Below are 23,109 nucleotides of genomic sequence, written 5' to 3'. Positions count from 1 at the left end.
TTCTAAACATAAGATCTGAAACTATCAAACCCCTGAAAGAAAATATAGGGGCAAAACTTCATGATATTGTCCTTGGCAATGATTTCTTGGATATGACACCAAAAGCACAGGCAACAAAAGCCAGAATAGGGAAATGAGACTACACCAAACTCAAAAACTTCTGTGCAGCAAAAGAAACAATCAACAGAGTGAAAAGGCAACCTACAAAATGGGAGAAAATATTTACAAACTATATATCTGATAAGGGGTTAATAACCAGAATATATAAACAACCCCCACAACTCAACAACAAAGAAACAAGTGATCTGATTATAAATGGGTAAAGGATTTGAATAGACACTTTTCCAAAGAAGATATGCAAATGGAAATAAGCATATGAAAAGATGCTCAACATCACTAATCATCAGAGAAATGCAAATCAAAACCACAATGAGATATCAACCCATACCCATTAGGATGGCCACTATCTGCGGGGGAAAAAAAAAAGTGTTGATGAGGATGCAGAGAAATCAGAACCCTTGTGTACTGTTGGTGGGAATGTAAAACGGTACAGCCACTATAGAAAACAGTAAAACATTATAGATATTCCTCAAAAAGTTAAAAATAGAATTACCATATAACCCAGCAATCCCACTTCTGGATATGTATCCAAAATAATTGAAAATAAGATTTCAAAGAAATATATACACACCCAAGTTTACCGCAACATTATTCACAATAGCTAAGAGGTGGAAACAACCTAAATGTCCATCAGTAGATGAATGAATAAAGAAAATGTGGTGTATCCATACAATGGAATATTATTCAGCCTTAAAAAGGAAGGAAATTCTCTCATAGGCTACAACATGGATGAACTTTGAGGACATTATGATCAGTGAAATAAGCCAGTTGCAAAAGACACATGCTGCATGATTCCACTTCTATGAGGGATCTGAAATAGCCAAACTATTAGAAATGGGATGGTGGTTGCCAGGGGGCAGGGAGAGGAAGAAACGGGGGACTGTTGCTCAATGGGTAGAGAGCTTCAGTTTTCCAAGATGAAAAAGTTCTAGAGATGTGTTGCGCTCAAGTTGTATATAATTAACACTACAGTGCTGTTCACTTAAAAATGGCTAAGATGGTAAATTGTATGTTATATGTGTTTTACCACAGTAAAAAAAAAAAGAGAGAGAGAGGAAAAGTCACCTGTGGTTTTTAAAGTATGGGTAACTATGTACCCCTAAAATGCAGCCATTGATTTAACAGGAATGATATAAATGTGGCATCTCTTTTTTGGGGTTTAATAGCATTTAAGAGCTAAAATGGGAAAACAACACAACTAACCATCTTCTTAAAGCATGTGTATGTGCCCCTAAAATTAAATAGCACAACATTTGTCCTTTCTCCTAAGTAATATTTGGAAAGGAAAGAGAAAGGAAGTATATGGCAGCAAAATGTCAAGGTTTGGGGAAGAAGACTTGAGTTTCATGAAAGTGAAAAAGAATCTGAGGTAAACATTAAGATCTGGTCAAAAGTTACCTCTGCCCTAACTAGGATCATCTGAGCCGTGAAATCGACTCCACCTAAAGACTAAGCTTTTGTACTCACTTGATCTTGCTTCCCATAGATGCCCCAAGGGCCTGGGGATTTTATTCATGGTTGCCCATTGTACAATGTAGGAATTCCGTTTTCCCCATATTGCTAATAAAGCCAATGTTCTAGTGGTCTAATATTCTCAACCTTCCATCTAGAGATTGATAGCAGAAGAAAGTCTGTCTGGCTAATCAGAGATGTGGATTTGTCATGAATGAGGCAGGGGACTAGTATCCAGATAGACTACTTAGCAAGATGGCGTGGAGGGCCAAGGAGAACAAAGGAGCAGCTCATTATTGAGGCCACCACACAAGGACATGGGTAAAATGGACACAAAGAAAACCTGCAGCTCAGTCCCATGGCTCTACTGTTAAACACTTCCTGCTTAAGCTCAGGTGCAGAAGGAGGAGCTGGAGTCCAAATCCTGCAGCCCAGCTGTGAGGAAGAGCAGGGCAGAGGTGGGCCCTAGGTTGGCCTGCCATAAATTAGTGGGCTAGAGAAAAATAAAACCATAAACTAGAGAAAAGATTCCAAGACCCACTGTGGCTTCAGATTTCCAAGGAAAGTCAACAAAAAGTATCACCTATGATGAAAAAATTTACCCCATGATTCAAATTCTGAGAGCTAGAAGACACAATCTCAGCAGCTAAAACAGAACCACCTGTCAATACAACTTTCTCTTGGAAATGCATCAACAGTGAGAAGGAAATGCTGTCCTGATGGTGATCAGGAGCCAAGTCATCAAGAGGACGTATTTCTTGCTGCAATGGAGTAGTTGCTAGTGATGATAATGGCAACATTCCAAAAGCACAGTCCAATCTTCTTGGCTTGAAATGGTCAATGCGTGTTAGACACAGATCTACATAATACAGAAAAGCAGCCTCCAACACTCACGACTTTGGCTCCACATTGTCCTCAATCCTAGTCAAGTCCTGGTCAGTGTCTGGGGCACTCCACAGGCAGGGTAGAAACCCACTGGTTGGCTGGTTGGTCTACTTTCTCCACTGAGGATGACCTCCCACACCCATAACCCCAGCATTCTCCCATTTGCTCTCTAGAAATCCCTCAAGCCCATGGTCTACCCTGGTAATCTTCCAGATCTTTCCATCCAGCCATACCTTCCTCCCTCACACTTGGCTAGATCTATTCCTGAGTTTTTCTTTAAAACAAACAAAATCAATTGCAATGTCTGTGATTTTTGTGTGTGTATTCTCCGTTAACTGGTGATATACACCTTAGAACAATGCAAAAGTACATTGTACATGTGCTATTCTCGATTCTTACTATTAAAATTAAACATCGAATGCCGGCCTGGTGGCATAGCGATTAAGTTCATGCTCTCTGCTTCCACAGGCCAAGGTTCATGGGTTCGGATCCCAGGTGCAGACCTACACACTGCTCATCAAGCCATGCTGTGGCAGTGTCCCACATATGAAATAGAGGAAGATTGGCACAGATGTTAGCTTAGTACCAATCTTCCTTACCAAAATAAATAAATAAATAAATAAAATTTTAAAAATAAGAAAATGAAATTAAACATAGAACGTTTTTTATCAGCAATAAGCATCCTACTAGAAAACTACTTGATGGGAAAATTGTCCACGTTATTTAAATTTGCTGGATTTTTTCCAGAATTCTAGGCTGTCCTTTCCAAATCTGAAATGTTATAATTGGTTGAGAATAATCTTTTAATATGGGATCCAAAGATTTCAAAGGATCTGTGAACCTCACAAAAATGTGTCCAAACTTGTATCTGTGTATGTGGATTTTTCTGGGGATAGGATCCATGTTCCCATATGTGATTCTAAAAGGCATCTGTGTACATGTAAATGGCCCAAAAAAGTTTAAGAACCACTGCTTCAATCAAAAAGTTTTAATGCAAATCTTCTGGGGGATCCAGTTCAATTGTTTTAAATATTTGATCTATGCAGGATTTTAAGCGGTATTTCTGTTTGAGAATTAGAACAGAATATTACAGAAGCTCACCGCAAAGCATTGGACTATGTAATCCATGTGGAAAAACATGGGACATGATGTGAGACCTGTCTGACCACTGCTGAGGGTGGGATGGGAAGAGCTGGAGATGCCTCCGCAGAGAACCTTGACAGAGAATGTGGGTGAATTGTACATTGAGCAGTTTTTGCTAAGGGTTTTTAACCATCCCTATATCTCACACAGCATCGGATCCACCACTTCTGTCATATATTAAACATGGAATGGACTCTGTACGGAGAAATTCCAAAGTAATTTTCTAGTCTTTGATAGAGCTCAATAAAATCTAAATCATAATAGGATGAAATCTGTAATGTTTTTCTGAGCCATGACTTGCTTCAACTATTCTCTAGAGAGAAAATGAATTTTAAGTTGGTTGAAAATCACGTCAAGATTTTTATTTCCAAGATAATCATCTTTGAAAAAGATGACATTTAAAGATATTCATCTTTTAAAAAGTAACTCGCTAAACGAAGTGCTTCCCATTGGGACATAAAGTGATCAAACAAATATAAAGTGAACAGGAGTTATCTTTTCCAAAATCTATCAAGAAAGTGTGGAGAGGAGGAGGAAGGGGAGGAGAGGAGAAGGGATGGGGGCGGGGGAGAGGAGAGGAGGTCTTCCAGCTCTGTAAAGGAAGGACAGGAGATGATGCCTGTGGAATAATGAGTTCTCCAGGCTCCACTGATGACTAATGAACACACGTGGTTTAGTGGAGCTGAATTCCCAGGCGGGAAAAACGTCTTCAGCTCCACACACTTTTCCTGCCATCAGGCTTAGGAGCCAGTCATGTGGCCCAAAGATCCCTAGCCCAGCTGTTGAATATTTGTTAATGTTTTTGTTTGTGATTAAATCTGTTCTATTGTTTATCCTGCCTTGGAATCCCAATTTTTAAAACTGAAGTTCCTGGCAGCGAATCTTGGAGAATTTTTTCATTTCGATTATCAAAAGATGTCAAACATCGTCGCCCCAAATGGTCACCCTGCTCACCCATTTTAATAAGGGGGAAGGAGGCGACAACACCCGTCATCACCCTCCAACCAACCCTCTCTTCCTCCCTCCCTAAGGAAAGAGAAATGAGAGAGCACAAATGATATTTACTGGGCTCCTATCTCGGAGGTAGATTTCATACCCTCCACCCAACAACCCAATGGCTGCTTTTCCCTCCATTTTATGACTGGGAAACTGAAACCAGGTGAGGCCAAGTGATTTGCCCAAGGCCACTTAGATAAAACAAGACTGAACCAGAATACTAACCAGGGCACTAACAAAAGTCTGTATTTCCAAAGCCCAGAGGAAGAACCCCAGGATTCTGAACCGGATTTGGCCCAGATCTCAAGGAAACTCCCCATGTTTTTTGGGGAAAAAAATAGACTTATTTGGTGGTGACAAACCACAGACTCTGTGTCAACAGAATCCATTTGTCTGCTGCTGTCCTTTCAAATATGAAAAAAATGTCAGCACTGCCTTCTTGAGAATCTTGGGTGGGGTGGGGTGGGCTGCTGCTTTGTGTCGCAGCCTCTGTGCCCTGAAGGCAACAGACTCAGTAACAGACCCTCACGAAACTTTCATTCCTATCTTTCTATTTGGTATTAGGAATTTCTGTTTTTTATTCTGCCTCATTCTAAAAAGGTGCCTTTTTCCTTTTAGTAGCTGTCCACTTGAAACTTAAAAAGATACCTCTTTGCATAAAGGTGGCTTTACATGGCCCTTGGACTTCAAATTGTATTCAGTCGTAGTCCGAAGACTTTCCCAAGAGATTCTGCAATTCTGTGAAATTAGTTTTCAATAAGTCTACTCAAAAGCTTTTTCATTTTCCACGTCTGGAAATCTTTTTTAAGAAAGAGACACACACATGCACACAAGGAAATCATTTTAAAACAAAGGCTTAAATGCATCCAGAGCTCCCATTTTGAAGCTATTTATTTGGTCTTCTCCTAGCAGTGCCTTTTAAAATCAGGCTGGTTCTCCTATCAAGTTCGAGGTTTTCAGTTAACTCTTCACTGTCCCGTTCGAAATGGGAGCTGCAAGAACGGCGGAGGACCACGTGGGGAGAGCTGGGACTCTGTGGAATGAAAAGTCCCATTTCAGTAAACCTCAGGGGTCTCGAGCTCGCTGCTGCCCTAGTTCCTTCTCTGTTTCTTTCTCTTCTCCCCTTTGTTGCTTGAATCCTGGGAAAGGAGTCCCCGTTCTTGTGTCCAGAGAGGAAGCTCAGAGAGGGTTTATGAAGTCCTCTGGTCAAGGAAAGAGGAGAATGGAATTTTACACATACGGCTGTCTGAAAGAGCTTCAGGGGAACCCTCACAAGCAAATGATTTGGAACAACCCTAAGAAAATCCCTCCAAAGAAATACACGGGAAGCTGGTGTTTTACTTTTACTTGACAAATTAAATCTCGCATTTCCACTCTATGAAAACGCACTAGGGAAGAAAACATCATCCATGCATACGTATCTGTAAACAATTATCTGTTTGACCTCCGCCCTGAACATGTTTCCTGTGATAGCAAAATTTTAACTCCTCTGATGGTCTGTGTTGACTTGGCCTCACTCTCTGCTGGCATCCTTGTTTGACACTGAGTAGCTGACCCAAGGTCTTCTCTCTTCCTACTAAAATCAAGTAAAACAAATTCCCTTTCAGTAGCTCATGATTCGAAAAGATCAATACAGAAAGGGACGGTTGGGGTGTCCCCTCGCATGCAGCCTCCTCCTTGAATCAGGTCACGTGCGAAGACGTGCTGAGCACTGTTGGGAGCTGGCCTCCTTCCTCCATAAAGGCAACTTGAGGAACCTCCAAATTCACTGCCCAGATACTTGGAAATTTATTTAAAGGCATATTCTTAGGGTCCAAAACAATAATCATGAAGCAGAAAGTTCCATAACTGCTCTAGTTGGAAAACTAGACACCACCATACAAATGTAAAAAACATTTGACCCTCTTAAGTATAAAGCAGGCAGACAAGGCTTTTTCTCCATTTATACTGCTAATTGCGAACATCAGGCAGGGACTAGTTCAGATTTAACGTGAAGGAAGAGAGTGCCTTAGAAAATGCTTCAAAAGAAATTGCACAAACACCCATTCCATTCCAGCCCCATGACACATCGCGCTGTTGGCCCCAGGTTGGTCCTTGGCATACTCTGTCCTCTTTGCTTTCTTTCCTGGCCACGGTCTTTGGGGCTACCACCTCTCCCGAACCACGGTGTTCCATTGCTGACTTACTCAGACAAAGCAGCTAAAATGTTCTCATATTGCAAGGAAAAATTAAACATTTGTTTGTTTTCTAGTTTGATTCCTGATCAAGTCTAGAAGAGAAAATTTTTTTAAATAGAGACTTTTTAAAAAATTAAGTTGAGACATCTGATAAAATATCATCAACATTGAATTTAGTGTAACAGCCTGGAACAATTCTACTTCGTTACTGTCTCTACCAGTAATGGTCAGTTAATCTCTCCCAGCCTGACTTATTTTATGCGTAAAATAAGACTAATTGCCTGATAATTTAACAGGCAGTGGGCCTGTGACTTTCTTCCATGTGTTATCCAAGGATCTGACCAGTGGTGGGTTTCCTGCTGCCCCCATGAGAAACAGAGTCGCCCGGTGGGGTCAGGGCAATCTGTAGGCTTAGCTGAGCTGGTTCCAGCTCCAGGTACCGACACTGGGCTGCTGAAACAACTAATGAACATTCCAGAAGAGAAAACCCAGTTTCCTGGAATGGCTTCCCCCGAGACCTGAGTCATCTCCAGCTGCTGTTCAATTTTTGATTTTGAAATTAAGCCAACCACGAGTTCTTTCTTCCAGTGGCCAATTCTCCATGCCCCGGGTCCATGAAAGCTGAATGTATAGCACAAATCAGGGAGATTTTACAGAAATATTTCCCAGTGTGCTTTCCCCTGGCCACTCCAAACCCACAAATGTTTCTCTGTAGTTCCTCCTAAAATTCAGGAGAACAGCAGGATTACGCTATGCTGAACGTGGCCAGCCCCCTACAAAGGATGAACAGTCTGCCTTCGGGAGAGGGTTTGGCAGAAGTTCTTGTATTTGCCTTATTTTGCTTCTCTCCTTGTTTTTTGCAGATTTTTTTTTAACAACAATTACCTATCTGCTAAATAAACTTAAACTACGCTACTCCATAGAAGACCCGTCAATGAAAAGAAGTGCTTTCTTCACCTGACCCTCTACAATGCACTCTTAAAGACTGTGCGCTCTCCATATACCAGGTCCCGCATATCTGCCTGTGGGAACGTCTTGACATGTGGGGAAGAGCCCAGGAAATCTTGGTTTTTCTTCTCCCACTAGCACTGCGACCTCAGACCAGTAATTCCCCTCTCTGGGCCCTCCTCCTCCATCCGAAGTGTAAAGGGTGTGGAGAAGGCATCCACTAAGGCAGTAATTTTTTGGTATTTCAAATAGCCAAATGGAAGTCACATATTTGCCAACCAGGGGGCAGAGGCTATGTCTTAGTCATTTTTGTCCCCTCCCAAGGCCCCAAAGCGCCATGCCATGGAGCGCAATGGGGCTTATTAAGCTTAAATAAATAGGACAACTCCCAGATGAAGCAGATGGTCAGGTTTCTTTGCTCTCAGCTGGAATTCTGTAACTCAGGATCCTAACAGTGGGATTTTTTTTTAATTTTTTACTAACACATATCTAAAATGGGACATTCATAGTTATAGTTTGTGTGGATTTTTAAAAATATGTTCAAACAAGTTGCCTATTAGGAGAAAACAGCCAAGGGCAGGTAATGAAAAGTCTGGGAGTTCTGGATCAGTTCGTTGTCACGTCCATTCCAGTTCTGAAATTCCAAAATTCTACACAGATACAGTGTGGTATGGACGTGCAAACTTGCTTTGGTTCGAAACCCCAGATTAATTACATGTTAATTTAAACTTTTCTTATTAGAGATGGGCATAATCTTTCCTTTAAAAGTTCTAATTTGCTTAATGCCCTTGTAATGCGATTATTTTAGAGCACAGAATGCTTCACTTCAAGGCATAATTTCACCTCATTTCAAGGCATAATTTCGCCTCAGTACATTCATACCTGAGCATGGAAAAAAAAATAAAACTCTAAATTTACATCTACTTCAAGTATTAGAAGCAGTCATAGTTTTTTGATGTATTGAAACAGTCTCCAGGTCAGTCCTAAAGTTCCCCAGGAGCTCCGCTGGGATGTCCATCAACCAACCGCCTATGAACCCTAAACCACACCCTGAGAAACACCCCAGAAACCACTTTGAGATTTTTCCGGAGCTCAGAGGGAGACACTGCCCTCTAGAGGAAGGAAAACGGGCTGCCTTTTCAGAAAAGGCTATACTATCAGGATGAACATGTTAACCCAAAATTTCATCTCCTTCCCAAAATAGACCTAGGAGACCAGAGGGAATTCAAATTATGTTTTCAAAAGTTAACATAATGAATTCCTGAAGAGAACCCCTCTCTGTAAACCAGGACGCCATGTGCGCCCCCTGAACTTGAGACAGTCATTATCCATGGTTGGGAGGGGACGAGCAGCGTTTCTTTAAAGGGTAGGATCACCTCCCAGAATTTTACAACGAAAAGAGAAAAACCATCTCTAGAAACGCGGGGATGAAGGCAACAATCCTTGTCTAGTTCACGAGCCTCTGAATTAGCAGGAGATTTTTGAAGCTCCCCTGCTTTAAAATTTGAATCCTTTGAGCTTTCATTTCCTTAGCTAGAGCTACTAATAGGACTTTTTTAAATGTCAGGTCGCTCCTCGGATCCTCAACTGTCTATGCAGCCGTGGTGTGTTCTTTGCTCAGGCCCCTTGAAAGCTTTGCTCCTGGAGGTCGCTGGGGGAGAACTGCCTGGGATTCACCCCCAAAGAGACAGCAAATCCCCAACAAAAACAGCGACAAAACTAAGTCTCAAGCAAAAGTTTTGGCTAAAGCTGTTAGCATGCCTGCAAGAAAGCTTCATGCGGCAGGATTCGGGACCTGCCGGTGAATTTTAAATCTTAAATGTGGAACTTCACCTAAAGGCGGGTGGTGAGAAAGACTGTGCCTGATCCTGTGGTCTAAATGCTCCCAGCAAGCAGACAAAGGGAGCCTCAGGGCATAAACTCTACCAACTTTCAAAGGGGTGGGAGGGCTAATCTCAAGCTGGCTTGAAGCCTCTGGACCCTGCCAACCCAAAACTAAGGTGGGGGCGGGGAGGAGCCTCACCTAAGAAACAAATCCATCATGGCTCATCAGCTTACTTATTATCAGTGATGTATTAAATCCTAAGCTCTGAGACCACGAAAGCACTTTCGATGTCAGAACGAGATGTAGTGAATCCTACCGTAACAAAGGGAGGTGCAGAAATGAAGACAATTCCTGTTCAGAAAGATGCTTATCTTGTATCTTAAAAGCCCAGGTTTGGACATGCATCACATACCCCATCACCTGAGGACCACAAGCATGTTGAGGTGGAGCACGTACTCTCCCAAGTAGGAAAAGAGCCAGGGCCAAGGACTAATGTTCTAGAGGCTTCCCCGGCCACTTCCCAGGACAGTGCAGTGGCCACGCCCTCCCCTCTGCCACAGGAGAGAGGCAGGAGGCCGCACTCCACCACCCTGCTGTGGAACACTTTCCCAAGTCCTCATCTCCAACAAAGGTCTTCATGGTTTTCTCACTGCCGTGAGCGAGGTAAGAGAAAAATAAATCTTGTGGGAACCAAAAATACTTGACTCATCAAAGAAGGTATCAAGACCACGTGACCATTCCTATATCTTGAATTTCTGCAAAGCCCCTCACCTCCCCACCCCCATGCCTTCACCCTCGTAACGAGCCCGCACAAGAGTGAAGCAAGATGCAGGCCTCCATCCCCTGAGCCCCCATCCCCAGAGGTGCCCCGAGGAGGGAAGGCTGCTCAGGTGCTCTCGTCGCAGAGCCAGGGTCTGTCCCTGAGGACCGGCTCACCTGTCCCGCACTTCTTTCCCCATTTAGTGGATAGACTCTTAGGGAGCATAAACCAATTTTCCCATTACTTTTAATAGAATGTGACAGGACGACAATATCCTTTGGAAGAATGAATCAAATAGCACATTCCAAATCTAGATGTCAGTTAGTTTGGGGTCTTCCACTGCTCCGTCGTCCGCTTTCCTGCGGTGGTAAAGATTTACCTGCCATCTCAGCCACCTACTAGTTCTGTGGCCTTGGCAAGTAATTTCGCATCTCAGAGCCCTGGATGCTTCATCTTGAAAACCCAGGAACTGTGCCTGAGCGGCTTCCAACCAAACATCATTTCCCTTATCTTTAGCCCAGCAAGGAACTCAGAAGTTCCAGTCATGTCCAACAGCCAGCTAGTCTTCAATATGATTTTGGTTAGGACAAAGAACACTTGATTTCAAAGCCATTTCTGCTCAGTGTTTTGAGGGCTAAGAATGGGTCCCCTGGGAAGCTGTGGGACCCCAGGCTAAGAATGATCTATCCACAGGAGCTCTGAGCACCCTCGCGGCTCTAAGATCCTACAGTGCTCATGTGGAGAGAACCGTGCGTAGGGAGAAAAGCTGGCTGGCGTGGGTCAACACCCCCATGTTCCCACTGGGCACAGGACACTCCCATAGGCTAAGAGCAGTTTGTTCTTGGGGTCCAGGCCAGTAAGTTCCCTGGGCTTGCTGTGAAATGCTTATTTTTCTTTCATACTCCCCAATGCCCCACAGGGCCCTCCCGATGACCCCATCCTGCTTCAACCCCAGTCCATTTTCTAACACAGTAGTCCCTTGAAACAGGTCCCCAAAGCAGGCTGGCAACTGTCAGGGAGTACTTTCCATCCTGGGCGAGAGAGGACCCAAGCCCCACCCTCCTGGCCAGGGAACAGGCCTTGGGCCTCCCAGCTTGGCACCCCCGCCACATCTGGGCAATACAGGCCAGCCCGTGGCCCCAGGAGCCCTGCCTTATCCACTGGGCCTGCTGCCCAGACACCAACTTTCTTTGCCACCTCTGACTCCTCAGCTCCTCTAAGCAACCCCAGAGGACAAAGACTTCAGCAGGGACTTCAGGGTCTTGAAAAGATGAAACCCTGATGGTCATGGCTGAGCAACTCTTGACTTGGCCCTGAGCCTGGGGACCAAAGTCACCCAATCCCCAGAAGGCAACAGATGTGCTCCACCAGCCCCTGCCCACGTGAGGCCCAGGCTGACCTGGGAGAGCGCGGAGACTCACCCCAAGCAGCCGCTCAACAGGTAGCTCTCAGAATCCTCCGAAGAGACACTTCTGCTAACAAAGCAGATTCCAACCGCGTTTGAGAAGGAGGAGGCAACGTCCAATAAGTCACGAGCCCAGAAACGCTGCAGTCAGGACAGCGTAGGGTGAGCAGAGAAAGCCCGTGACGCCCCACCACGGCACCCCTGTCATCCTTGGGCCGTCCTGTCCGTGGCTTTAACCGAGTTAAGTAACCCAGTTGCCCAAACGGAGAAAGGAAAATGAACTGAATCTTCCCGGAGTCCTGAAACATGTACAGAAAGCTGATTCTAAAGGAGCGAACGTGAGAGCCACCTAGAAATGATCCCCGGGTTGAAAGCATTTCCTTCTTGACCACAGACTGGAGAAAACAGAGGGGAAACCGCACTTACCCTGAGCAAGCCTGAAGAAGTGTATGTCCCTGGGCTTCTATGTCCAATTATGTTGGAACCTGATGCATGTTTTTCCCACTCGCTGTGTCTCTTTTTCTTTCTGCAGGAGAGGGGACCCGGTGCGTGGGGGACGAAAGCTCCCCTTGTGGTGCTCGCGGAAGGCTGGAGCCCAGGAGAACTGAGCCGTCTTTGCTGGAGGATTGAGCTCCAATCTGGAATGGGTCCAGGGATACAGTCAGGGCTTCCTCCAGCTCCTCCTCCTCCTCCTCCCCTCCTCCAGACCCCTCCTCTCCCCCTCCCCACCGCGGGACTGACCCAAACTGTAAATGAAAACCAGACTCTCTGTGCTCTGTTGCTTCTGGCCCCCGCTGCAGGCTGATGTCACCCTCTGCATGCTGTCTTTACCCTACAAGCATTTAGCTGGACTCCTGCAAACCCCAACTCTTGGAAAAAGAAAATCCACCGCTTCTACTGGCCACCTTTAGGGCTGGGCCCCCGGCAGCAAAGAGAATGAATTTTGGAATTTTGTCATGGGTATCCATGGTTTTCTGCAGTGTTTTCCAACACCATCTGAAAGGAAAACAGGAAATGCGATCTCCCCCTCTCCACCCTCTCCACACCCTTCCATTTCTTCTGGAGGTTTCTGAATTGAAACTTCTCCTAATAACCTCCCCTTTCAAATAGAAAAACCAGCCATTAAAATCGCCTCAAATTTCCGCTAGCCAAAGATCCGTTTGCTGGTGTAAAGACAAGAAAAAGAGATTATATTTCTTTTTTTTTTAGGTTCTGCATATAATGATTCTGATTGTGAGGCTAATGGTCCCATTCTAGGACACATACAAGGGGAATGAGTATGGTTATCTGGCTCAGAGTTTCAAGAAAATTCTTGAGAAGGAAGCTGTGTTTCTCCACGGCTTTGCACGTTTCACGGCACTGTGATATACATTATCTCTTTGACCGCGAACATCTCCAGCCCAAGGCCTTTTAAATAAATATATTCGCTTTTTTGTTAGGTGAGATTATGCTCCCAGTTTACAGATGAGGAAAACTTGGGTCAATGGCAGGGCTCAGATTGGAACCCTGGCCTTGGAACCCCCCCAAATTTCTCTCTGCTCTCCCGTCACATAGCTGCTATGAAAAGTAGGTTAACGCAAAATATTGAGACATCTGAAGGGTAGTTTTGACTTGGAGATCCTTCCAAAGGCAAGTTTGGAGAGTAAAGACATCATTCATCCCCTTCCGTGGATTATTTCCTTCCAGTTTAGGGAAGAAGGGGAGACAGTACACGAGTGACGATGCCGGCTCCCCTCCAGCAGCTCCAAGGTCTCCTTCCTCGTACGTAAGAGGACCCACCCCTTCTCTGCCCCTTCAGGATGTCTGGTTAGGGAACAGGGATGGGGCCCCAGGTTGCGGCTCTTCCCTGCCCATCACCTGTAGACGAAGAAGAGATGAGCAGAAGCTCTGAGTAGGAACCACATTGCCCATGTGGTATGCGCGGGAAGAAGACATTCATTCCCATGCAGGGGGGTCCTGTTCTCCCGCCTGCGTCCCCACTCCACAGGGCAGGCCGGGACTTGGGTCCCTCGGAGCTGGGACATTTGCTGCCATCTCATTGGTTGGCGTCTGCAAGTGCAGCACTGGGGAAACCCATTTCTCGGAGGCACGTCACCCACTGCCAAGAAGGCAACCTTTGATTACAACTTCCTGTTCCAAGCAGCTCTGCTGTCAGAGGGCATCTGAACTGTGTGTTCCCTTTCACAGAACAAATATATCTATTTCCTTACGAAATAGCTGAGAATATACCTTCCTTGGTATTAGGGATTACTATTATTTAGACGACAAAGTTGATATGTCATTTAGAACAAGATTTAAAGGAACAAGAAACCCTGTTGAATCAGGAACTATACCCTATAATATTTAACCGTAACTAAGCATTGATGAGCTAGACCTTCTCCGACACTGCCTGGGTCTCCAGAAACCTCTAGAAGCTGGTGGCAGTTGGTGGCAAACCTCCCACATCCTCCCTTCTGCTCACTAGAGAGAGCATTTTGGCTCCCATGATTTTCTCACTTAATCACTGGGATTTGGGATTCTCACCGAAACGTCCAGTTCCTCTCTGCCACGTGGTTCCAGGAGGAAACCGTCTCAAACGTCGGTGCTGGCCTAAACCTTGAGTGTCTTGGGTCTGGACCTGGCCTACCTGAGGAACCTGAGAGGCCACAGGATCTTTCAATTCAGTTCCCCCCTAAATGTTGAGTAGCTGGCCACCTGGCACCTCTTTTCATTTCCTTCTGCACAAGTTAGAAAGTTCCAGACCCCATTTCCCAGGCTCCGTTGTGGTTAGGGCCGTGGGTGGGGATTAGGTTTCCCTTAGAGGCCCCGCTGGGACACACAGAAGGTGGACATGAGGCACTGATTCATTTTCCGGCTACTTTGGCTCATCTTTTCTCTGCTGGCAAGCACAGTGTGGAGGTGCTGGGGAGCCTCTCCCAGACCCATTCGTGGGCTGGGGGCACCCACCCCCAGCCACTGTGGGCATCGGCCACTATTGGTTCACGTCTGCACCCTTTCTGGAGGATTGCCCTTGGCTGCCGGGAGCCGCCTCTTCTGGAGATGTTGGGGAGTGCGTGGTAGGCGGAATCCTAAGAGCGACTCCAGCTCCCCAGGTGCCGAGGGGCAGTACGGGATGGAGTAGCTGGCTCGGCAGCCCAGAGCCCCATCGCTGGCTCCGGGGAGTTGGAGCGAAGTCGGGAAGCAGGTAGCACCAGCCAGACCCCACATTCTAGCATCCAGGCAGTGCTGAGGAGCCCTGGATCGCAGCTGTGCCGTATATTCCTAAATTTGGGCTCTCCAGTGCAGCCCCCTGTTTCCCCACCTTCCAGAAAGGGCTGGAGGGTCATGCAAGATGTCCTGGGAGGCCTTCCTGGAGGCCCAGCCTCCAGCCCACTCCTCCCGCCCTCCCTAACAGTTCCCGATGAGGAAGCCCTTTCTGCTCACTATTGTGAAACCTAGAGCGGTTTCTCTTTCCGGCATGGAACCCCGACTGATACAGGCGTATTACATCAGCTCTAAGGTTTCCTTCAGCTCTAACAGCCGGTGCTTATATGTTTCATATGACAGACAGAGAAAGAAATAGAGGCCAGCCCTGTGGCTGAGTGGTTAAGTTCACGCGCTCCGCTTCAGCAGCCTGGGGTTCGTCGGTTCAGATCCTGGGCACACACCTACACACTGCTTATCTAGGCATGCTGTGGCAGCATCCCTCACAGAAGAACTAGAATGACTTGCAACTAGGATATACAACTGTGTACTGGGGCTTTGGGGAGAAAAAAAAAAAGAAGATTGGCAACAGACGTTAGCTCAGAGCCAGTCCTCCTCACCAAAAAAAAAAAAAAAAAAAAAAGCGTATAAAAAAATAATAGGGGAAACTGTGTGGGGAGAAGGAGTTATGTGGGAACTCTGTACTTTCCGCTTAATTTTAAAAAGAAAAAAAAAGAGAGAAATAATACTAGGCCTACATGGGATTGCAGGCTCAATACTACATTTAATTAGTCTCTAGCTGGATCATACTCAGATTTTCTGTACCTGGCTGCCTCTCTGCCTTTGAGTCCCTTCTCTTGAAAAGACAGCCTCTATTGTTGCTCTCCTTGTACATCTCTCCTGGCGTTTCCTCCGATAAATTCCGTCTGCCATTTGCAATCTTCATTAAACCAGCTCACACGGAGAGTCAACCTACACAGAGACGGACCATTCCAAGGGATTGCACCATCTCGTCTATGTTATAATATCATGTGGGAGAAGACACTTCAATGGAATTTGAATTCCTTTTTAGAAGAAACGTGAAATGATTTCTCCTCAAATGCCATCTCTTCCTTTTAATTCACCATAGTAAGTCCATACCGTTGGAGGAGAGAATGTAGACAGAACAACTCAGTGACCCATTTCAGTGACTCACGTTTCCACTGTAAGCAGCATCTCAGCTGAGATGGAGACCCATTGAGTTTGTGGGAATCTTAAGAAATGTTACTGGCAGACGCCTTGGGAATAGGCAATTGGATGATTCACGACCAGCTCACAGGGGTAAGCTTCTGGAAGTCCACATGAGCTCAGTCTTTTTCCATTTTACATCTTTAATAATCCTCCCCCAGATCAGTTCCCTACCACCACCCCCATCCCCATTGCCATAACAACCAGCATCCCATAATAAGCATTGGTAGCACCAACAGAGTTGATGGAAACCAGAAGCCCACTATTGAGACTTTTGTTCCCAGTTCAAAGATGTGTGACCTGGGGTCTCAGCCCTCTGAGCTCACAATTCCTTGATGAGTCAGGAGGTGCCCTACTGACTTTCACACTTTGAAGGCCTTTTCTGGATCACAGGCAGCACCCCCAACTTCTCAGCCCCAAGGATACCGCTCAACACCAAAACAGGCATCAACAGATTCAGCAACTAACAAGCAGACGTGAAGACTACAGCATTATGGGTAAAGAAGAAATCCAGCTCCACATAATTATGCCCGCATCTTGAAAGATGGTGATACACCTAAGATAACAGGAAAAGCTCACCGACATCAGCTGCCCGTGAATTAACTAACAGGGCAAATAGTGGCATCTTCCTTGGGTGAGAGTGAGGAGGGCTGGTTCTAAGGTCAGGGCACACAGTCGAAGAGCACGTTCCATCAAAATTATCCTGAGTGCCCCTGCAAGTGCCAACAAAGTGTAATATTCCTGAGTTCCCACAGACAACGCTGTGCATCAAATCCTGCACTTGCTGATGCTTAGGAAACGCTGAGCAAGGAAGAAAACAAAGTCAGTGGGCATTTCCACCTTTAAGATAAAAATCAAATTTCTAAAAAGAGTGGAGGGGAGAGTTTCAAGCTTTTTCTGCTTGCCTGCAGGGTTCGCTGCGTTCCGCGCTCATAGCAAGCCTCTGTGTCTACGATGATGTTCATAGATTTGCTTGTGATTGTGAGGCCGGAGTTTCATCTTATTGGAGAGACAGTTTGTGAGATCCCAAAGTCAGCTTAAAGTGAAATGCTCTCAAGAGCATTTCAAGAAAAGAAGGAGCGTGAGCCCAACCAACGAGGAGGATTTGAGGTTTCCACTGACCCCACAGCTGGAGGGCAGCTGGGATTCCTCATTCCGTCCCTGCGCCTGTTTTAAGCTTCCTCAAGTGGCTTAGTGGAAAGTGAGCTGCCTGTCTGGGAGTGAGGCCCTTCTCTGCCACTAACGAACTGCTGGTCTCGGGCAGGTCAGCTAAGCTTTCTGCAGCTCAGCTTCCTCACCCTCAGAATGAGCGGTAGCTGTGCACCATAACGTTGAGACAGGTCCAGCATTGACCTCCCGGGAGCCAGGACTGTATCCGTGATGTTTGGCTGTGCCTGATTTCTAGCCTCTACTGCTTTCCCTGCCCCAGGCTGCAAGCTCTGACTCTCGACCTCTAGCCCCAGCCCCACCCAACCCAGTCTCAGGAACAAGAACAGAAAACGTGTGGTGGGCTAGCTGCCCCTTCCCCCAGCCTCCTATGGACTTGGTGCATGCACATTGAGGCAATCCTCCCTCTGCTCCAGCCCATTGTTCGAATAATGCTGTTGCAGCATTTTCTGAGAGTCTAAAGATAAATGATATTTCACCTCCAATTACTAAAGCATAGCAGGCAATGAAGGAAAGCACAGTGCCGGAAGCAGACGGGCATCCACTGGGTCATTTGTCTAGTCCAGCACTTTCATTCTCTTGGGAAATACCTTTCCTCTACTTTCATCATGTCCTTCAACAGGGAGCTGCCATCTTCCTGCAGAACCTTCCAGCAGCCCCTCTACTGCTTGATCCAGGGATGGGCATGTGACACAAGCGGTCCAAACAGCCCTTCCCAGGGTTGCTAGCTTGTGCCTAGAACCAGCCGCTTTGGGCTCTCTGTGACTTGATCCCAGGAGCTGCCATATTTGCTGCCACTGGGAGAAAGATGGCCAGAGAGATGGAAGCAGAGGAAACAAGGAGAGGGTGTACCAACAGCTCCCTGGTTCCAGACATCCTAAGACCAAGCCTGTCCCATAGTGTGGTCCCACCCTACCCATCTCAACTCTCCCTTTGTTTATGGGAGCCAAAAATTATTCCTTTTTTGCACTAATTAGAGTTAGGTTTCTGACACTGGCAACCAAAGCAGTCTGCCCAATGGACTAATAAAAATTGTTCACAGGGCAACTTTCTAACGTGAGTCCTGGGCTAGCAGGTCAGTCAGGCCTTTGCTATAATCACTGCAATTCCATGACTACTTCTGCTGTAGTACAAATGTGCCCCATCTTGGTTTTCCTTGACTTTTCCTTGATTTTTCTAATCAAACAGACAGGAAGTGAAGCCTTTGTCACCGAGCGGCACGTGAGCTCAAAAGTCTGCAGTGGCAATCAGACATTCGACGCGTCGACCCAGCAAGACATGGGGGAAGAATTTGAGTCCTGGTCTTTGACTTTAAGTGCCTGAGAAACAACTTGTAACAATATACATTCTTGCAAAGAAATGCCTAACCAGGGGACTTTTCTATCTATCTTGAATAAGTAGCTTGGTGGGAATACGTTCCCCCCTCCCTCTGGGGGAATGAGAAGCTCACATTGAGCAGAAGTAATACACCAGCCCTGAACTGGCTCTAGGAAAATTTGTGTAAAGTTGCCCAGTTAAAAATATAGCATCTTCCTAGAATTTTGTGAGCTAGAAACCATGCTCAGTCGATTAATTTTGAGGATGTCAAACCCAAATGTGAGAGGAGCCAAAAAACTTTTCGTAGTTGATGCGAATTCAAAAATTTTAGCAAAGAGATGTTTGGTTTTATAATCATCGGACGACACCAAAGTTCCAATTTTGACTCATTTTTGTTTTTTAATTTTGAAATGTGAATTTCCATTTGTGAAGAATGGGTGGATTGGTTCTTTCTTTAAGAATTTTATCCTTAGAATTGATTTTTCTCTTAGGCATAAAGTCCAATGTCTACTAATTTTAGCTTCAGTTTCATCTCAATTCCTTCATTTATTCAGCAAATGTGTACTGAGGGGCTATTGTGCAGAAAAGGGCTGTGCTAGGAAGCGGAGGTGATGCCCAGATGAATCAGACAGGGAGACTTCCCTCCAGGATCCTATATTCCAGGCTGAAGGAAGAGGCCTGGGGGAAGCACTGAGTAATGCTTAGGGAAGCCAGAAGAGGGCGCCCTCACTTCCATCTGGGAGAATTCAGGGATTCCCAGAAGCTGTGGCCTTTGGCTGAGGGACCTGAAAACTAGGAATCTGACATGCACACAGATCTTTTGCGATGATAGAGGTTCCAGTTATTTTTCAAGAGTGAGCTTAGGATGAAAGCATAAGAATTAGCTGTGAGTCTGAATAAGGAGGATGCAGGTCCCCAGAGCCTTGCCCCGTGCTGATCCTTCCTCACCCCAAGAGGGATCAATTGGGAGGTTCGTTTCAAGAGCAATGAAACCAAAGATGCTCCAGGCTGGGGGACATGGGGCGCAGAATAGGGCAAAGGTGAGACCCTAAACCATCAATGGAAGTCAACCTGGGGGGATTAGGTAGTCTCTGTACTGAAGAGGACGCATCCCCTCAGAGCCCCTTGCCCCCTCAGCCTCCATAGCAGGCAGCAGCGGGCACAAACCCTCTGGAGTAGCTTCCTAGAACTGCTGTAACAAGTGTCACAAACAGGAGGTTTGAAGCAACAGAAATGTATTCTCTCCCAGTTCTAGAGGCTGGAAGTCCATCATCGAGGTGTCAGCAGGGCCACACACCCTCCAAACCTTCTAGGAGATGATCCTTCCTTCCTTCTTCCAGCTTCTGGTGGACCCAGGCATTCCTTGGTCCAATCCCTGTCTCTGTCATCACATGGCATTCTCTCTTCTTTTTATGAGGATGCCAGTCTTACAGGGTTAGGGGTCCTCCTTACTCCTATGTGACCTCATCTTAACTATTTACATCTGCAACAATCTTCTTTCCAAATAAGGTCCCACTCAGAGGTACAGGGGACTAGGGCTTGGATATTCCCCTTTTGGGAGACACAATTCAACCCACGACACTCTCCCAGCAGAAAGCTGGAAAGTTTCTCAATGGAGAAACTCCTGGGACCAAAAGAAAACATCTTCGGATGCTGATCTGTAGGAGGTCCCACAGAAAAATGAGGAGGTCTTCACCCTACTGTGAAACTCGTTATTCAACAAGAACATAGAACTTCCAACTAGATTTTCATGTCTCATCTTTAAATATGAACAATTAGTCAAGCCTTCTAGAAAAACTCCCAAATAAGAAATAGACTTAAGCAACAAACAGCAATTAATTTATTAGTTAATTAATTAAGGAACTTAGAGAAAACAGAGACAATGCAGGAAGCAGAGAAAAGTTTTCTATGGAGTAATAATGAATATCATAGAAAACAAAGAAAAAATATTGTATCCATGAAGCAAGAAAAGGATGCCATTTTTAAAATGAGAATACTTACTGTAAATAAGTAAATACTTATTAAATAAGTAAATACTGTAAATAAGCAAAATGTAAATACTTACTGTAAAAATAAGAAGTCTTTTAGATGTTAAAAATGTCACAGCAAATCTCACTTATATGTGAATTCTAAAAAAGTCGAACTTACAAGAGCAGAGAATAGAATGGTGGTTGCCAGGGGTTGGGGGTTGGGGGAAATGGGGAGACGTTGGTCAAAGATGTTGGGGAGATGCTGGCACAAACTCAGTTAAAAGTTGAATAAGTTCTTGGCATCTAATGTACAACGTGGTGACAAAAGTCAATAAAATAGTATTGTATACTGAAATTTTGCTGAGAGAGTAGATCTTAAGTGACCTCACCCCATACACACACAAAAGATAACTATATGAGGTGATGGGAGAGTTAATTAGCTTGATTGTGGTAATCATTTCACAATGTACATGTATATCAAACTATTACACCTTCAATACAGACAATTTTTATTTGTCAGTTATACTCCAATAAATCTGGAAAAAAATACCATAGCAAAACTAAAAATTTCAATAGAAGATTAACTAGAGGAAATCCCTCAGAAAGCATAACAAAAAGTCAAAGAGAGAGAAAATACAACAGGAAAGACAAGAAAATGATAGGCCAATCCAGGAAGTCCATCATCTGAGAAATAGAAGTATTGGAATGAAAGAATGGAAAGCAATAGGAAGGAAATTATCAGATAAATAACATGAAAAAAATCCCAGAACTGAAGGGTATGAATTTCAGATTGAACAGTGAAACAATGCCTGAAGAAGGATCCGTGCCAAGGCACACGGCTGTGACATTTCACAAAACACTGACAGTAAAGAGAAGATCTTAAAACCCTACCAGACGTTAAAAAGAAAAAAGATTGGGGGGTTTATACAAAGGATTAGAAATCAGAAGACCCATCGCACATTCTCAAAAGCAATACTAGAAACCAGGAAACAATGGAGCAATGCCTTCCAAAGTCTGGGAAAAAAAATATATTTCCTTCCTAGGGTGCTAGGATCCTACGATCCTAGGGTGCTACAACCAACCACCTACTAATCAAATTTAAGGGTAGAATAAAGACATCATTAGATACAACATCAAAAAATAATTTCCTAGTACTTTTCCTTAGGAGTCCACTAAAGGATGTGCTCCACCAAACTGGGAAAGAAAATTAAGAAAGAGAGAAGCAAGGGCTTTGGCAGACAGGAATCGAACAGAAGATGCAGGAAAACAGCATTTCCAGGGACATGATAGAGGACCACAACTTGTGCAGCTGGGACCAGAACAGGAGGAAGGGGGTTCCAAAAGGGAGGTCCCCAGGAACTTAGACAACAGAGAGATGAGCACTGTGTTTGATGATTAGTGAAAGGAGTTTGGGAAAGAAATATGCACAGACAAGCAAACCAAAGAAGAGGTCACTAGTGACTCTCATAATAATGTAAACACAGAAGAATCATTTAACCTCAACATGTAACACAACTATGGATAGGAAGAGGAGAATGATGGACATAAGAAAGCTGCTCAATCTTTTCCAGAGAAGGAAGTCAGAAGATATTTGCAACTGAGAAAGCTTAGAACAGAAGCATTTCACATAGACAGATGGAGGCAAATAACAGAAGAAAGAATGAAAAGAGTTAAAATGGTTTCAAGGAGGATGGGACAGAGGGTGCTGGGATTTTGTTTATGAAAAAAATACATCCCTTTTTTAAAGAGAAAGCAAAACAAAATGAGGAAGAAAATCACATGACTTAGCTCTGGGTTTAATATTTAGTTTCCAAAATTTCTGAAGATGATTAAAGGGTAGAATATTAAAAGAGGGGTCCCTAACAACCACATCAAGTTTATAGGTCTCAAAGCACTAGCTTTCAATTTGGAGAAATGGATTTTTTTGGCTTAAAGTTGAAAAATTCCAAGCATAAATTTATATACACATTTCCGTCATTAAAAAAGAGAAATGTCGATGCGCTTTCTTGAAATCTACAATATCCTTCTAAATAGCCTTTGCAAAACAGCCTTGAAATGAATTCCAACCTTATCACAAACTGATAAGTAAGTTTCACCCTTGGTTTATCTGAAGCGGATGTTTGAGGGGTGGCCTGAGATTCTGCATGTCCAGCACGGTGCTCGCCAGAGAGTGCGACGATGTTTACAAACTGTGCCTGATATTTACATGGACTGCGAAGTTTGAGCCATGCCATGCCGCTATGCCTTCAAAAAGTGTTTTTAATCATTCTAAGACAGAGGGCTTATTTAGGGAAGGGTTCCAAACACTTCTAAACATCTCTGTAAATATCTGGTTTTCATTAATTCTAAATGAACTGCCATTTCTGTGTTCCAAGGAATTTTTCCTACTTAGAAAAGAAGGTCAAAAGATAATTTTGAGAGCTGCTCCCCAAATACACCTTGTTTTGTCAATGAAATTCACTGCAGCTTTTGTGTTTCAAGATAGCTGAGAAAACACACGTGAAACAGCTACTAAAAAACGTGACACATGATTA

At 44.7% G+C, this 23,109-nt stretch overlaps 1 protein-coding gene across 11 annotated transcripts in view; it reads right to left on the bottom strand.

The window, feature by feature from the left end:
- Positions 1-12,580, bottom strand: part of COL6A3 (collagen type VI alpha 3 chain) — an 84,268-nt gene extending 71,688 nt beyond the window's left edge. For 2 of the 11 annotated variants that reach the window (XM_014842779.3, XM_014842780.3), the window contains exons 1-2: positions 12,453-12,578; positions 12,138-12,349 (exon numbers count right to left, since the gene is read on the bottom strand). In XM_014842779.3, coding sequence (XP_014698265.3) covers positions 12,138-12,349; positions 12,453-12,531 — 291 coding nt within the window. In that variant the 5' untranslated portion in view covers positions 12,532-12,578. Of the gene's footprint in view, positions 1-11,727; positions 11,847-12,137; positions 12,350-12,452 lie in introns of those variants that run through there. The other 9 variants (XM_014842778.3, XM_044751164.2, XM_014842783.3 and 6 more) reach the window with 9 other exon arrangements.
- Positions 12,581-23,109: the final 10,529 nt, after the last annotated feature.

The sequence above is a fragment of the Equus asinus genome, chromosome 19, assembly GCF_041296235.1.
Source record: "Equus asinus isolate D_3611 breed Donkey chromosome 19, EquAss-T2T_v2, whole genome shotgun sequence".
NCBI classification, from domain to species: domain Eukaryota; kingdom Metazoa; phylum Chordata; class Mammalia; order Perissodactyla; family Equidae; genus Equus; species Equus asinus.
Note: the sequence above shows the minus strand (reverse complement) of the source record. Positions and strands in the feature narration are given on the sequence as shown.